The 15,228-nt window shown below is 41.0% G+C and overlaps 1 protein-coding gene across 2 annotated transcripts in view; it reads right to left on the bottom strand.

Annotated features, from left to right (window-relative positions):
• Nucleotides 1-3,660: 3,660 nt before the first annotated feature.
• The window catches only part of RFX6 (regulatory factor X6), a 57,177-nt gene continuing 45,609 nt past the window's right edge, over nucleotides 3,661-15,228 (bottom strand). For both annotated transcript variants that reach the window (XM_006123056.4, XM_014573630.3), the window contains exons 14-19: nucleotides 14,169-14,286; nucleotides 12,854-12,976; nucleotides 10,041-10,250; nucleotides 7,785-8,297; nucleotides 5,909-6,127; nucleotides 3,661-4,403 (exon numbers count right to left, since the gene is read on the bottom strand). In XM_006123056.4, the coding sequence (XP_006123118.2) occupies nucleotides 4,228-4,403; nucleotides 5,909-6,127; nucleotides 7,785-8,297; nucleotides 10,041-10,250; nucleotides 12,854-12,976; nucleotides 14,169-14,286 (1,359 nt within the window). In that variant the 3' untranslated portion in view covers nucleotides 3,661-4,227. The remainder of the gene's footprint in view (nucleotides 4,404-5,908; nucleotides 6,128-7,784; nucleotides 8,298-10,040; nucleotides 10,251-12,853; nucleotides 12,977-14,168; nucleotides 14,287-15,228) is intronic.

Here is a 15,228-nt window from a genome sequence, read left to right as displayed (position 1 = left end):
GTTTTTTGGAATATTCTTCATTTGCCAGTGAATAATTATATCATATGCAATCATATGCAATACCTACAAGCTTTTATCACTTAAAATTGACTTTCTGGAATGTATATCTAAAAGGGACATAGGAATTTATATACAACATATACTCAAATTGAATTATCCAGTGTTTTTCAAATGATCACTCTCCATTGAGTCTATTATTTACTGCTTTAAAATGGTATATCAAACTTAAGACTATTAAAAAAATTGAAATTATTTATTTATTGAATTCTCATAAATAAACTTCAGTCTGATATTAGAAGGAAATTCACATTAAGTAGTGTACCATTAAATATAGTAAACCACACTTCTAACGATACTATAAAAACATAAAGGTACCAATTGTTCTTTTGAATTGCTAGGATATTAAATCCTATGGAATTTGCTCTTTTTTTAATTAAATAACATATGCTAAGTCTTTTGACCATACAAAAGTCCTCGGCTACGTCTACACTGGCCCCTTTTCCGTAAGGGGCATGTAAATTTCACCTATCGTCGTAGGGAAATCCGCGGGGGATTTAAATATCCCCCGCGGCATTTAAATAAAAATGTCCGCCGCTTTTTTCCGGCTTTTAAAAAAGCCGGAAAAGAGCGTCTAGACTGGCCCCGATCCTCCGGAAAAAGCGCCCTTTTCCGGAGGGTCTTATTCTTACTTTGAAGGGTCTTATTCTTACTTTGAAGTAAGAATAAGACCCTCCGGAAAAGGGCGCTTTTTCCGGAGGATCGGGGCCAGTCTAGACGCTCTTTTCCGGCTTTTTTAAAAGCCGGAAAAAAGCGGCGGACATTTTTATTTAAATGCCGCGGGGGATATTTAAATCCCCCGCGGATTTCCCTACGACGATAGGTGAAATTTACATGCCCCTTACGGAAAAGGGGCCAGTGTAGACGTAGCCCCTCTGATTGGGTGAAGCGTATAGATGGCTATTAGAGTCTTGTTTTTTGTTGCTCCTCCAGTCAATGATGAATTCAGTAGTTTAATATTTTAGCTGGCCTGCATCCAGTATCAATTATAATATTAATCTGCTAATATTTGCTGATGATATTGGGTCTTGCCTTATCCAAAGATGCATGGTTTAGATTAAATGCTTTATGACAAAACCTTTAATTAGGATCTATATATGAAGAGGCTTGTATCAGAAAATGAATGTGACTAGAAGTTATGCATGCAAATCACCATACACTCAAATGAGACACTGGGTACTAATGCATGCCTCATAAGAGCCAGTTTCTGCCATTATAGTCATGCTGCATATGTAAGACCAAGTCACCAAGAGCACATCCATCCAAGAGAATATCATGCTTTTTGAAGAGAGGGTGTGCCAAGCTGTGATTTCATATCATATAGTAAGACACAGTTTACCACTTCCATGCCATACACTATTTGACACAGGCGTTGACTTTCAAAAGTGCCAGGGGGTGCCTGACTCCTGGGTCTGCCTCAGACTCCATCCCCACTCCACCCATTCTCATAAGGCCTCCCCCTCAACCCTGCTCCATCTCACCTATTTCCACCCCCACCCCACGTCTTCCCGCTCAGCTCTGCCCCCTCGAGCGTGCCGTGTCTTCACCACTCCTCCTGTCTCCTCCCCCATCCAGAGCCTTCCCAATGCTGCAAGAGAGTTGACCAAGGGGGGAGCTGATAGAGGTGCTACCAATGGGTGATCAGTACCCACCAATTTTTCCCCAAGGGTTTTCCAGCGCTGAAGTCAGCACCTATGCTGTTTGTCATTGCTGCTTAGTTGCATCAATCAGCTGCTCATAGCAAAACATGTGCTAATTAGAGTGGGGACTACCCATATCCTTTGCTAGGCAACAGCCCCCCTTGCTTATATCTGATCCCTAGATATAGCAGAAGGTAGGTAGAGCCACCCTCTTTCCTATTTGCCAGTCCCCATTCTGCTACAGACTCACGAGACTTTTATCTTTGTGGCACTGTATATCGAGTTTAAAATTTGTATGTAAATACTTCCCCTTAATTGCCCACTGCCTCCTGTATGAAAGAAAGGAAGCTTAATATACAATTCCAATTTATGAACAATAGTAGATCAACACAATGCTGGGGGAATCATGTAGATGACGAGATTGCAACTTTGCTTTCTTGATTACGTGTTCATAGGCTCATAGATTTTTATGGCCAGAAAGAAGCACTATAACCATCTAATCTGAACTGTGGTTTAACAGAAATCAGAGAATTTCACCCATTCGTTCTTGTTTCAAACCCATAGCCTCTGGCTGAGCTAGTGCATGTCTTTTTCAAAGACATTCAACCTTGAATTCAATTTTTTTCAACATGGTGTGATGTCATTTCAAGTGTCTCATTTGTCTCACAACATTTGTGTAGTAAGACTAGCATTGCTACCAGTAGCAGGGAGGACTTTAAAAAACCCACAACACAATATTGTTTGTGTTTACTCTATTGCAGCCAATGCATGTATAATCTTGCGTCAGCTCATCTAGCTCAGTTGCCATTATGAAGTGAGGGGTTAGCGACGTATGGCTTGTTTCAGAGGCTTATATTTTATGGACTTCTTTTTGCAGTGTTTAGAATAGGTTGTTGTTACATTGCTTCGTGATAGCTAAATGGATGTTTCTAAACAAGGGTTATTTTCTTTGGTGTGAAATCATAGCAGAGAAATGCACACTCACACTGCCTGTATTATTTGCTCTCTGTTGTAATCAGGCTTCCAGGACAGAACTTATGGTGAAAAACAGAAATTGAGTTATGCAGAAAATGGAACTAACCTGAATATTGCATCATAAAGCCCCCAAAATAAACCCAGTGGCTCCAACACACAGGGGTGCTGAACAATTTTTATGGTAGGGGTGTTGAGAGCTATTGGACCAAACTAGAAACCCTGTATATAATGTAATAGAAACCACTTCAAGCCATGGAGTGCTGCAGCACCCTTCATACTCGTAGTTGCAGCACCTATGCCAGCATATGGGGAAGTTCTAATCCACATCTGAGTTGTGTGTAATAGGCTGAACTGGACCAGTGAAGCTAAACAGCCCCTTAAACCTGGGAAATTTGCATTTAAATCTAAATCTGTAGAATACTTTCTAGGATTGCCAAACCTCAAGGTTTGTCCTGGAGTCTCTAAGAATTCAAGATTCATCTTTAATTAAAGATTATGTCATGTGATGAAACCTCAAGGAATACGTTCAGCCAAAACTGGCTCCTCTTAAATGTTATACGTTTATTCCTCTCTCCCGTTTTTATCTTAGTTAGTGAATGTTCATTTCCAACTTTTAAAGGGAGAGTTATTAAAGCATAACTGGAGTTTTGCAATGTGTTTCGATCATTTCCACTACATTTGTTGTGTGTACAGAGAGCCATAGTCAAAGGCCCACTGAAGGCAATGGCAGTCTTTCCACTGACTTCAATCAGCACTGGACTGTACCTGTACATTTTTGTGGCACAGTTTCCATTTAATGGCAGTTATCTGGCAACAATGTCAGGTTGTGTCATGATATATTTAGAGGATAATATTTGCAGCCTCTAAAGATGTGATTTAAGTAAGAAAGTGTTTAAAGCCTCGTTATTATTATTTTAAAAGAAAGATCTGCCCTATAATATGGGTGATTCTTGTGGACTCTAATATAAGTAGGAGCATAAGGCACTAAGAATTTGAAATTGATATTTTAATATACAACTGTAGAAAACTGAAGAATTTTGATTTAGATTGATTTGAAGCAGTAAAAAATTGACCTTGTAAACATTTCCATAGGAGGTAGAACACATACATTTGACTATTTGTCAAACAAGAGAAAGTAAACAGTGATTCTGCAATCCTAATAAATAACAAGCATCACAGGTATTAAATAAACACTTTTTATACAAAAAATATGCATGTGAAAGACTAAAACAGTATATTTAATAAATTAGAAATGGGAATAATCATTTCTTCACAACTCAGACATATTTTCAAGACTCATTGGTTCTTTCTGCTCACCCTGAAGTTAAGACTTCGGAGAGACAATTGGTGGAGACAATTTCTGAGCAATTCATGTGCAGAGCACAAACTGAGAGCAGCTTGTTTTCTCTTTGGGTGATAATATCTTCAGGATGGGTTCCTTAAGACCAATTTTAATGCTTTTTCATTCCAGTTATTGATGGGGTTTGTCAACTAACAAAACCACCTGAAGCTAGAACTGGAAAATAAGTGTAAAAAATAAAATACTTCTTCTAATTCAGGTGCCTCCAGCAGCAGCTCCCATGAAGACAGTGTTGATTGGTGGTAAAGATGACACCATTTCTCTATTGGGCTGCGCATGGGAGTCCAGTGGTTCCTGAGAAGGATACTGGTTAGATGTTCCATACATGCATTGGGAGGACGATGCAGATATTGCAGTTTGCATATTTGAAGCTATGAAAAGAAAGGCAACTATCACTACAAGTTATCTATTGGAGTCTATCTTAATACACACTTTACTTTAGATACAGGCCTATATTCAGACATGCCATCTCTCTAAACACAGGTAGCGTAGGGCTGAAATCTGAACTCTTCTGGATTCAGATATGAATTCCCCAAATGACTCCTCTCTTTATAAAAGGATAATGTAAAATCCCAGATCTGGAGGAACAAACTTGAATTTTTAGGGAGTTAGGAATCCAGCCATGAGACAGAACTTCACAGCATAAGCCTGTCTCTAATGCAAACCATGGAAAATGAATCATGTTTGCTATTCCTCTTCCTCCCGCATCTAGCACCATTCATTCCCGAATTAACTCGTAGGCTACACTTACTGCACCAGTTTCGATATCACCCAATTGGCATTTTTTTACAAAAACATTTTGTTGAAAGATTCCTGACTAGCTCTACACATTGGCTATGTCTACATTATGGGGTTTTTCCGGGATACCAGAAGTATCTTGGAAAAACTCTGCCACATCCAGGGAACGCAACTGCTCTTCCGCTTTTTTTTGCGGAAGAGTCGACGCGCTCTTTTGGAAGCCCTGCCTTCCTCTTCCCACAAGGAAGAAGGGCTCTTCTGAAAGAGGAGGCTTTTCTGAAATTTGGCCCGCTCTTCCAAAAAAACTAACGGAAAAAGATATGCAAATTCCGATACATCATTGTAGTGCAGACATAGCCGTTACCTGTATAAAATAGAAGACATTATTTTTGCCTCTTTTGCAGTTTATTGCACAAGGTAAGCAGAAAAGCAGAGGAAGGAAATCAAATAGTTGGTGTCTAGAAGCAAATACATGTTATTCATATAGGGTATGTCTACACTTGCACCCTCTTTCCAGATTTAAATATCCCATGCTTCATTTGCATATTCACATTATGGCGCTATTTCTAAATAGCGCTATTTCAAAATAAGACAGTTAAGACACGGTTATTTCGAGAGAAAACCCGTCTCTCGAAATAACTGGTAAACCTCATTGTATGAGGAATAAGGGTTATTTCGAGAGAAGGGTTTTTTCTCGAAATAACCGTGTCTTAACAGTGTCTGTTATTTCAAAAGCGCAGTAATGCAAATATTTGCAATTTCGAATGTCTTCATTTGCATCCCTCTCTCAAAAGAGGGTGCAAGTGTAGACATACCCTACTAGAGACTAATTATGCTGTGATTAACATCCTCTGTGCAGCTCTTCTGACCTCATTCATAACATTGACTCAAAATAAGCCCTGAATTAAAGCAGCTGATTTCCATGGAATTAAAGGAAGAAGAAATAGTCCTTTATTCTTAATACTTGCCTTTCCAAACACCTTGGGATGACATGGTTCTCACTCCAGTAAAACTCACTGACCACAGTGGATGTTTTGCTTTAAGTGAGTACTACAGAATTTGGCTAATGTGTTTAGATTACACTATATGAAGGGATTCCCAGATTCACAGTCCTTGCTTGATCATCAGAGGTACTTACTTAGGGGGGTCCGACAGACTATTGAAGATGATGAGTCTGTATAGTATGAGCCTGCCTGTTTCCTTCCGTTGTCATCTAAAATGTTGAGGGGGTCATGAATGTCATTGAACGGTGGCAGTGGTCGAATGCTGCTCACACTACTGATTACAGAAACATGTTGATCCACCATTGATCCAAGTCGGTGGGATTCTGAATAATTTATGTTGTTCCCATAGTATCCTATTGACAAGAAATTAAAATAAAGTAACTGTATAGAAAAGAATGGTTGCTCTAGTGGAGCATAACCGGGAGTCAGAAAATCTGGGTTCTACTGCTATATCTGTTAGTGCCTAGCATTATGGCCAGGGGCAAACCATTATAACTCTATGCCTCCATTGCCCCATTTGTCATATGAGAGTAACAGTACTTTTCTGTATCACAGGGGTGCTGTGTGATTTAAATTAATTAATGTTACTATAGTGCTTTGAGAACTGCTGATAGACCATGCTCTTGATGTGCAAATATGATTATCAGAAATGCATTAAAAAACAAATGCTTAAAATTGAGCCTACTGAGTTTTAGGGGGTCTAAGATCAGAATCTCTAAATTAAAATGCAGTGTTCCAGGTTAAATTCCAAACCAGAAAGGGCCAATATTTTGTTTCTGGTCAATCTGTGGAGAAAAGCTAACTAGAACTACCAGTCATACAAGAATTCAGTACCCCAGAATGTACTCCAAACCACTAATTTTGTATGGCCTTGAATTCAAATTTTATTCCCTGGCTGTAATATCTGGATCTAGTTCCAAACACCACTTATTCTTACTATTTACCTTTGTTTTGTTCTCTTGAATATGTATATGAAAAAAACAACAAGGATTATTTATAGGACTAACATAAATTAGCTACAAGTGACTAGTTTTAGTCATTATGCTACAGTAAATCCGCATTTTATAAAATAAGCTTGTTTTAAGTTTCCCCTAATTAGCAATAGTATGTAGTTCTTAGTTAATTTCTTGGCACATGGCTTATTAAACATTAAAACATTACCTATGTGCAATGAGAGAGTAGAGAAAAGATAATCTAAAAACTTGCCCACGGTTTCAGCAAAGAGTGAATCAAAGTCAGACTCAAACCTATATCATCCACAATCAAGTAATCAGTGGAGCAACTATTCAGCTTTATATCCTTAACTGAATTCTGCCCCTTTGAAAATGTGACCCTGCATCATAAATAAATTAAATTATTGGAGATTGCCTATCTCCTAGAACTGGAAGGGACCTTGAAAGGTCATCAAGTCCAGTCCCCTGCCTTCACAGCAGGACCAAGTACCTACCCTGACAAATTTTTGCCCCAAATCCCTAAATGGCCTCCGCAAGGATTGAACTCACAACCCTGGGTTCATACATAAATTTTGAAATGGACAGCAAAGAAAAAATACAAGCAAAGAAAATTCTAATTATAATGGTACAGGTTGAATTCTCTAAACCGGGACTCTCTGGACAGGCAACATTCATGGTCCAGACCAAGGGCTAGATGGACCCTTGGTCTGACCCAGTAAGGCCATTCTTATGTTCTTATGTATGTTCTTATGTCCAGATGTTGCCTGCCCAGAGAGTTCTGGTGGAAAACCAGAGGCAGGAGCTCTTTGGGGGCCAGGAGCCCAACCGGATTGGTTGCCAGGGGGCTGGCAGTCTGGGGCCCTGTCGCAGGAGTCCATCTGAGCCAGCAGCAGGCCGGCTGAAGCACCAGGTGGCTCCATCAGGGCAGCGGTCAGCCACAGTGAACAGGAACTGCAAAGCACCTTATTTGTAAGAGAAAGGACACAAAAAGCCCGTACTGCCTTTGCATATGAATAAACAGTCCGAAAGAAAGGGAGATGTTCATAAAGATTAATACCATTGGAAGCATTAGGAGGATATGTTGCTCCCGGACAGGCAGCAGACACTGAATTGCTCAGGAAATTGAAGCTCCCAGTGTTCAAAAACTGCATATTGTGTGTGTCCTGTGTAGTCGAAGGGGGGGCGTAGTTGGAGGGAGACCTGGGATTGTATGGCGACACAGCGCAACTGCTACTGAAGTAGTCTCTGGAGAACTGCTGCTCACTCAAGGCTGTGAATCGACTGTGCTCTGCCCTATGGTGATAAACTCCTGAAGGGGTAGGCGCCTGGGTCCTGAACAGGGCCTGATAATTGGAATTGCTTCCATAATAGCTCTGGTTGGTTTGTGACAAAGTCTGGTAAAGGGGCTCTGAATAGGAAGAGCAGTGGGAATGTGTGGATAACACTGGGCCTACACTTGGCGGTCTCCCAGCCATAGGGCCCTGGTTGATCACACTTCCTCGATTTGCCATGGTTGGGGAAATGGGTGGAGTCATCAGCTGACCGGTGCTTTGAGAGAGCTCCATCTGACCTGAAAGAAACAAACATTAGTATTAGGTTATGTTCATGTTGTGATATACTTAGATGCTGAGTAACAATGGTTTTTCCAAAATGGTAAATATAACACACTAGTGAGTGAGTGTTACAGGCCCCCTCTATGCTGTTCAAACCTGGGGCACTGGCCAACACTGCAGCCACCCTATTGCATGGAGAGGGAGGCACATCTGGTATTCAAACTGCTGTGGGCCTCAAATGCTTGAGATAACAATGCTTTTGTCCACTCACTGCTCAAAGAAAACTTAACCCATGCCTCCGAGATCCACAGCAGTTCGAATTTCAGACAAACTCCCATTTAATGTGACAGCCACCCTATTGGCCACCCTATAGGACTGAACTGGGGAACTTCAGAACTAAAATCATGAACTGCTTCAGCTCCAGCTAAAGAGCAGAGAGGGATTATAGCATAGTCTTCCTCCTTTAGTAACTTTGTGTAAGTATGGACTAACAAAGACATGATATCAGCAAGGAGAAGAGACTGAGGTATAGAATCACAGAACTGTAGAGCTGGAAGGGACCTTGAGCGGTTATCAAACACAGCACCCAGGGGCATGACTCCAGGATGATCCTTCACACCTGTTCGTAAAAATCTCCAATCATGGGAATTCCACAACCTCTCTTGGAAGCCTATTCCACTGTTTATTCATCCTGATAGTTGGAATTTTTTCCCCCTAATCTCTAACCTACATCTCCTTTGCTACAGAATGTTTTAAGCCCATTGTTTTTTGGTCCTACCTTCAGTGAACATGAAGAACAATTGATCACTGTCCTCTTTATAACAGCCCTTTACATACCTGAAGATAGTTCTCAGGTCCAGATTTTTTCAAGACTAAAATATGCCCTTTCAAAATCTTTCCTCAAAATGTATGTTTTCTAATCCTGTTATCATTTTGTATCTTTTCTCTGGATTCTCACAAATTTGTCCACACCTTGTGGTGCTCAGAACTGGACACAGTACTCCAGCTGAGGCCTCCCTAGTGCTGAGTCGAGTGGGACAATTACCTTCTATGGCTTATATACAACACTCCTGCTAATATGCCCCAGAATTATATTAGCCTTTTTTTTTGTAATGGCACCATGTTGCTGACTGATATTCCACTTGTGATCCATTGTAAACCCACATCATTTTGAACCATTTGAGTTTCTCCAATTTTGTAGTTGTGCGGTTTTTTTCCTTTCTATGTGAAGTACTTTGCACTTTATTGAATTTTAAATTGTTGAATTCAGACCACTTCTCCAATTTGTTAAGGTCCTTTTGACTTCTAATCGTGTCTTGAAAAATGCTAGCAACCTCTCCCAATTTGGTGTAATTCACATTTCTATAAGCATCGTCTCCATTCTGATAGCCAAGGCATTAATGAAAATATCAAATAGTACCGGCTCTAGTAAAGACCCTTGTTAGACCCCACTAGATAAGTCCTCCCAGTTTGACAGAAAACCATTGATAAGTACTGGGGTCTTCAACCAGTTGTGCACCCACTTCATAAGAATTTCATCTAGACTACAAACGCTTATGAAAATGCCACATGGGACTGTGTCAAAAGACTTACTAAAATCAAGATATATAATATTTACAGATTTCCTCTTATTCGCCAGCCCAATAACCCAGTCAAAGAAGGACATTAGGTTGTTTTGCATGATTTGTTCATGAGAAATACATGTTAGTTAAGTCCTTATTACCCCATTATCTTCCAAATGCTTAAAAATTGAATAATACCTGTTAGCTGCATATTTTCACTGTCTCCAGTGGAGAAGGGGTTCAAACCAGTGTGTAAACTGCTGTGCTGGTTGGCTGACAGTGACACATAAGTTTGCTCTGCAAGGCACTCGTTCTTGACTGAAGTGTCACTAGGAAGGGTAGCAGCTTTGTTGCGGTTTGCAAGGAAGCAGGAGCTTGGTGAGGCAGTAAAAGCAGCTTTACTTGCATCTGAGAAAGAATAAGAATTTTTTTATTGTGGTTGTTTATGTACAGCATGTAAACTCACTGTGAATATACAGCCTGTGAATGGGCTGATGAGAACACAAGGGACCTGTTAGTGATTCATTTACTGTGATTTCTTATCTTAAATACAAAAATCCTACAAAGCCTCCAAATTTCACTGAATATTTCAGTATATATTCACATACTGAATATATGCAACTTTATTGGGGTCAACCTAGTCTTCCCCTTCCCCAATCTAATGCCTTTCATTGTGTTCTATGCCCATCGAGCTACATCATAACAGAAGAACTGCTCTTTAATGAAGCAATAATGGTAATTATTTGGGTCAAATTCATCCCTCTGGAAGTGTAAGTGAAGTAAGTGGAAACATTCAAGCCATTAAGTCAATTGAATTGCATCACGAATGAATTAGACTCATAACATTTAAACCTTAATCACATGAAGGGCAGTGAAGGAGAGCTCAAAGCCCCTAAAGCTCATACATTTTATAGTGTTGCTTAGCAAAAAGTATTTGTTCTTTTCATCACTTCTAAAGCTCAATGCACACCATGGGTAAAAGCCTGGCACCAGTGAAATCAATGGGGGTATGTCTACACTACCACCCTAGTTAGAACTAGGGTGGTTAATGTAGGCAACCGGAGTTGCAAATGAAGCCCGGGATTTGAATTTCCCGGGCTTCATTTGCATATTGCCGGGCGCCGCCATTTTTAAATGTCCGCTAGTTCAGACTCCGTGCCCCCGGCTACACGCGGCACGAACTAGGTAGTTCGGATTAGGCTTCCTATTCCGAACTACCGTTACTCCTCGTGGAACGAGGTGTACCGGTAGTTCGGAATAGGAAGCCTAATCCGAACTACCTAGTTCGTGCCGCGTGTAGCCACGGGCATGGAGTCCGAACTAGCGGACATTTAAAAATGGCGGCGCCCGGCAATATGCAAATGAAGCCTGGGAAATTCAAATCCCGGGCTTTATTTGCAACTCCGGTTGCCTACATTAACCACCCTACTTCGAACTAGGGTGGTAGTGTAGACATACCCTCGGAGTTTTGTTATTGTCTTCAGTCATGCTGGAATTTCACTTCACCTTTTTAAGTCCCACCTGAGTCCCCAAGCTGAGTGCAAATTCTGTGTAGCCCAAAGCTCTGTAAAGCTCAAAACAACAAAAAAGGCCGATTTCTATCCTCAGACTAAATCAATGTGCTTGTTCCAAAGAGCAGAATTTGACCATTAAGAAACAAATATCTGAAGACTGATTTAATTTAGGCTGGTGTAAATTCAAAGCAAATCCATTGAGCCCAGGACTTTGGATTTATATGGTGTAAATGAAAGCTGAATTTGGTCCAAATGCAATTTCTTGTGCTTTATTCAGCTTTATTCACCTCATGGCGAGGTGCAGGGGCCTGACAATCTCCATGAGTGCTTGGGCAAGGTGTCTGTGTGTGTAGGGGAGGGGGGGACTCCACGCTCCTGGAAGGGGCAGGGTCCCTGGCAGAAGAGACAGGGCTGGGAACAGCCAGCTCGGAGTGCCACCTGGAGTGCAGTGCTTTGCATGGTGATTTAAAGAGCCGGGGGCTCCAGAGTTGCTGCCACATTAGTCGTGACAGCAGCTGGGAGCCCATGGGCCCTTTTGAGTATCCCCAGGGTAACAGTCCCCTCTGCCTTCCCCCATCGGTGGGCCCAGCAAGGTACCTGGAGTATGATATAAGCATCAGTGTGGGAGTAGAATGATCTCTGGGAAAGTTTAAAATGTTTTTTTACAAGGGATCCTTTTGTGCTTTTTCTCATGGTAATACTTCAACCTGGGCCCATTTACACTGGAATCAAAGACTTGTGACATGACTGAAGCTGTCCTTGGTCAGTTGACTCGGACTTGTGAGGCTCAGGCTGTGGCGCTAAAAACTGCTAAGTTAGACATTTTAGTCCTGGTCTGGGTTTTGGGACTCCTAGAGCTCAGTCTCCAGTATGAGCCCGAATATTTACACAACAGTTTTATAGCCCAGCAGCCAGACATCTGCAAGACCAAGTCAGCTGACCCGGGCCTGCTGAGTGTGTTTAATTGCTGCCAGGGAAGTTGACAGTCATGCCTGGTTCCTGGGCAAGGAGGGGAGGGGAGGCTGGCCTCACGCTCCCAGAAGGGTGGGACCTGAGGCAGAAGGGGCAGTGCAGGATGCAACCAGCCCTCAGTGCCACCTGGACTGCGATGTACTGCCCCCCTACCCTTAGAGCTGCCTGAAGTGTGCCACATGGTGCTCCAGCAACAATTTAAAGGGCCTAGGACGCGGGGACCGCTGCTGTGGCATAAGCAGTAGCGGCGGTGTGAGCCCCAGACCCTTTAGAATTGTTGGGTCCTGGGGCAGTTGCCCTCTTTGCCCCCGTCAGCAGGCCTGACTGCTATGTACCCTAAATGGGGAAACGAGGCTCCAGTCCTGTAGAGGCTCATGCATATATTTAACTTTGAGCACATGGGTAGACCAACTGGAGTCAACAAGACTGCTCATGTTCTGTTTTTAAAAGTTAAGCATGTACATTGCAGGGTCAGGGCCTAAATAAATCAATAAAACCAAAAAGAATTAAACTTAATCAAGTTACCCAAATTCTTCATGTACTTGTCCAACAGATTCTGGAGTTCTTGTTCTTTGTCATTATTGAACTGGGTCTCCATGGCTAGCAGGATGTATTCATCTAGTAGCATACGGATCAAATGAAAAGAACCTTGGTAGGGGGAGAAGAGAAGAGAGAGTGTAGCAAAATTATCTTTCTGACCATCTCTCAACACTTTACAAGAAGCAAGTGAAACAAACAAATAATTGTTGGACTTTAAATGACCTGCCAAGACCAACAAGGAATAGTGCCTAACTTCTCACTCTAATCTCTGTTTGCACTGGCCCACCTAGCTCAATATGTTTACTGTCCTGTAAGCTATTTGGCCACTAATTACATCAAAGAAAAATACTGATGAAAGTGAGACATGCTTTATACATGAAGAGGGCACACACTGGAGGTAGATAAAGCTGCTCTCTGCTAGAATGAGCCTGACTCTGCTCTATTTCTGTTTGTCTTGTGCTAAATAACCAGACAATGGTCGACACAGTCTTGGAGCTGATTTCAAGGAAATGCCACATTCAAAACAGACCTCTCACGACAGCCTTTTCAAATATCCTTTGAATTAAAGTTAAAAATGTAACCTCCGATACTGAGATAATTTGAGAAATCAGTGCAATGTGATTTTTCACGTAATGCTAAAAAATTTGAATTTAGAAATGTCCATTTTGAAGGACACTAAAATGTTAAAAGCCTCAAAGTATATGAAGGGTGAACCTTAGATCTTAAAACAAATAGGAGCAGAATGTGGTGTTTGAGGTCTATTATCCAAGAGCAGATATTTTGCTAAATTCCTTATAAAATGGCTTAATGTGAAAAACAATTATTTTTGCCATATTGATTCAGATGTGTTATTCTGATTTAAAATAATTTATCTGCACCTCTTATCTTAGGAAATACAACTGTGGATTTTATTGCCAAGTCATAATAGTTCCTTGTTCTTACATCACACATTTAACCATTATTATTTAATGATATTATTATTATTGCGATTTAGGTTTCCATGCTTTGCAAAAATCAGTGTCATTATCCCCATTTCACACACTGGGAAATTAACTCCTACCACTAGCTCAAAAAAGACACAGAAAAATTAAAACTTTAAAAACTGACATTAATTCTCGGTTATCAACTAATTACTACTAAGAATTCTTTTTAAAAATACAGTTGGCAATGTTTACAAAATAATAGCTTGGGCTCTGGTCAGAGAAACATTAGCTAGAAGACAATTTCACAATCTTGGGCAGTCTGGATAGAATGCCAAGAAGGCAGTTCAAAAAGAAGGGTTTTATAAAGCCTACAGTACCAAAACTTGAAGCGTTGTTTAGAGTGAGATTATGCATCACTCGGGCCCCAAAAAAGCTCCATTTGAGAAGGAAATCTTGAGCTCTCTTCTTCAGCGACCTCCCATTTTGTTTGCTTGCCTAAAAGAGAGAGGGAAAAAGAAGAATCTGTAAATAACTATATTAACTCCAATCCATAAGGAATATTATTCAGCCTATGCATATGGCCACAAATAGATCAAGGGAGACAGGCAAATAGTATGTGTTTGACACTTCACAGGATCTCTTGGCTAGTCTGGCAGGATGGGATGGCTCAGTCTGACTGCATGAGACATGCTTTACAGTGCACGTGTTAGTGCTTCAGAAAGGAGTAGTGCACGCACACTATAGTGCAAGTGGCCTGGGGACCTGGCTACACCTCCAATGAGGCAGGCTGCTTTCCCTTGGGGCTGTGCTGAATAGTGTTTCGGCTAGCCTTCTTCTATCAGTATAGGTAGGGAGGAAAAAAATTCTGCATTGCATTGAGTCACATAAGACAAAGAGCTAGAATTATTCCCTTCATATGCATAGTATTAAGTGGGCCATCTCTTTTACCAAACAACCAACTGGCATATCTGGTAGCCTAAAACTGGGCTTTAATTTTTAGTAGCTCATTGTGTGCTAACATTATAAACTGTCACTTTTGCAAACAGAAAGAAGCAGTGTTGTGAATTTGACAGTGACTGCTCTTTAATGTAAACAGAAGGTAGAGGGCAATGGAGGCTTACATGTTCTGTAAATGATTAGCTCCTATTCAACTAATCTCAACTCCTACAGGGGACTGCTGGTTGGTTTTGTTTTTTCCTAACCCTGGGAAAAAACAATGCTGGAAGCCATACCTGTTTGCCTTTATATCATGTTACACAATAGATGCTTAAGGGAGGGGAGGAGAGGAGATGATCTTCTATCTTTTCTGCCTGCCTTGTTTGTCACTGATTGTCTAAAAGAAAATCCTGCATCATATTTTAGATTGTAACGGTCAAATTCAGCTTGCAAATAAGATAGTTTAAGCCTCACATCTCTGGGAGTTGTGTATTTGTCTAT

This window comes from Pelodiscus sinensis, chromosome 3 (assembly GCF_049634645.1).
Source record: "Pelodiscus sinensis isolate JC-2024 chromosome 3, ASM4963464v1, whole genome shotgun sequence".
Taxonomy (NCBI): Eukaryota; Metazoa; Chordata; order Testudines; family Trionychidae; genus Pelodiscus; species Pelodiscus sinensis.
Note: the sequence above shows the minus strand (reverse complement) of the source record. Positions and strands in the feature narration are given on the sequence as shown.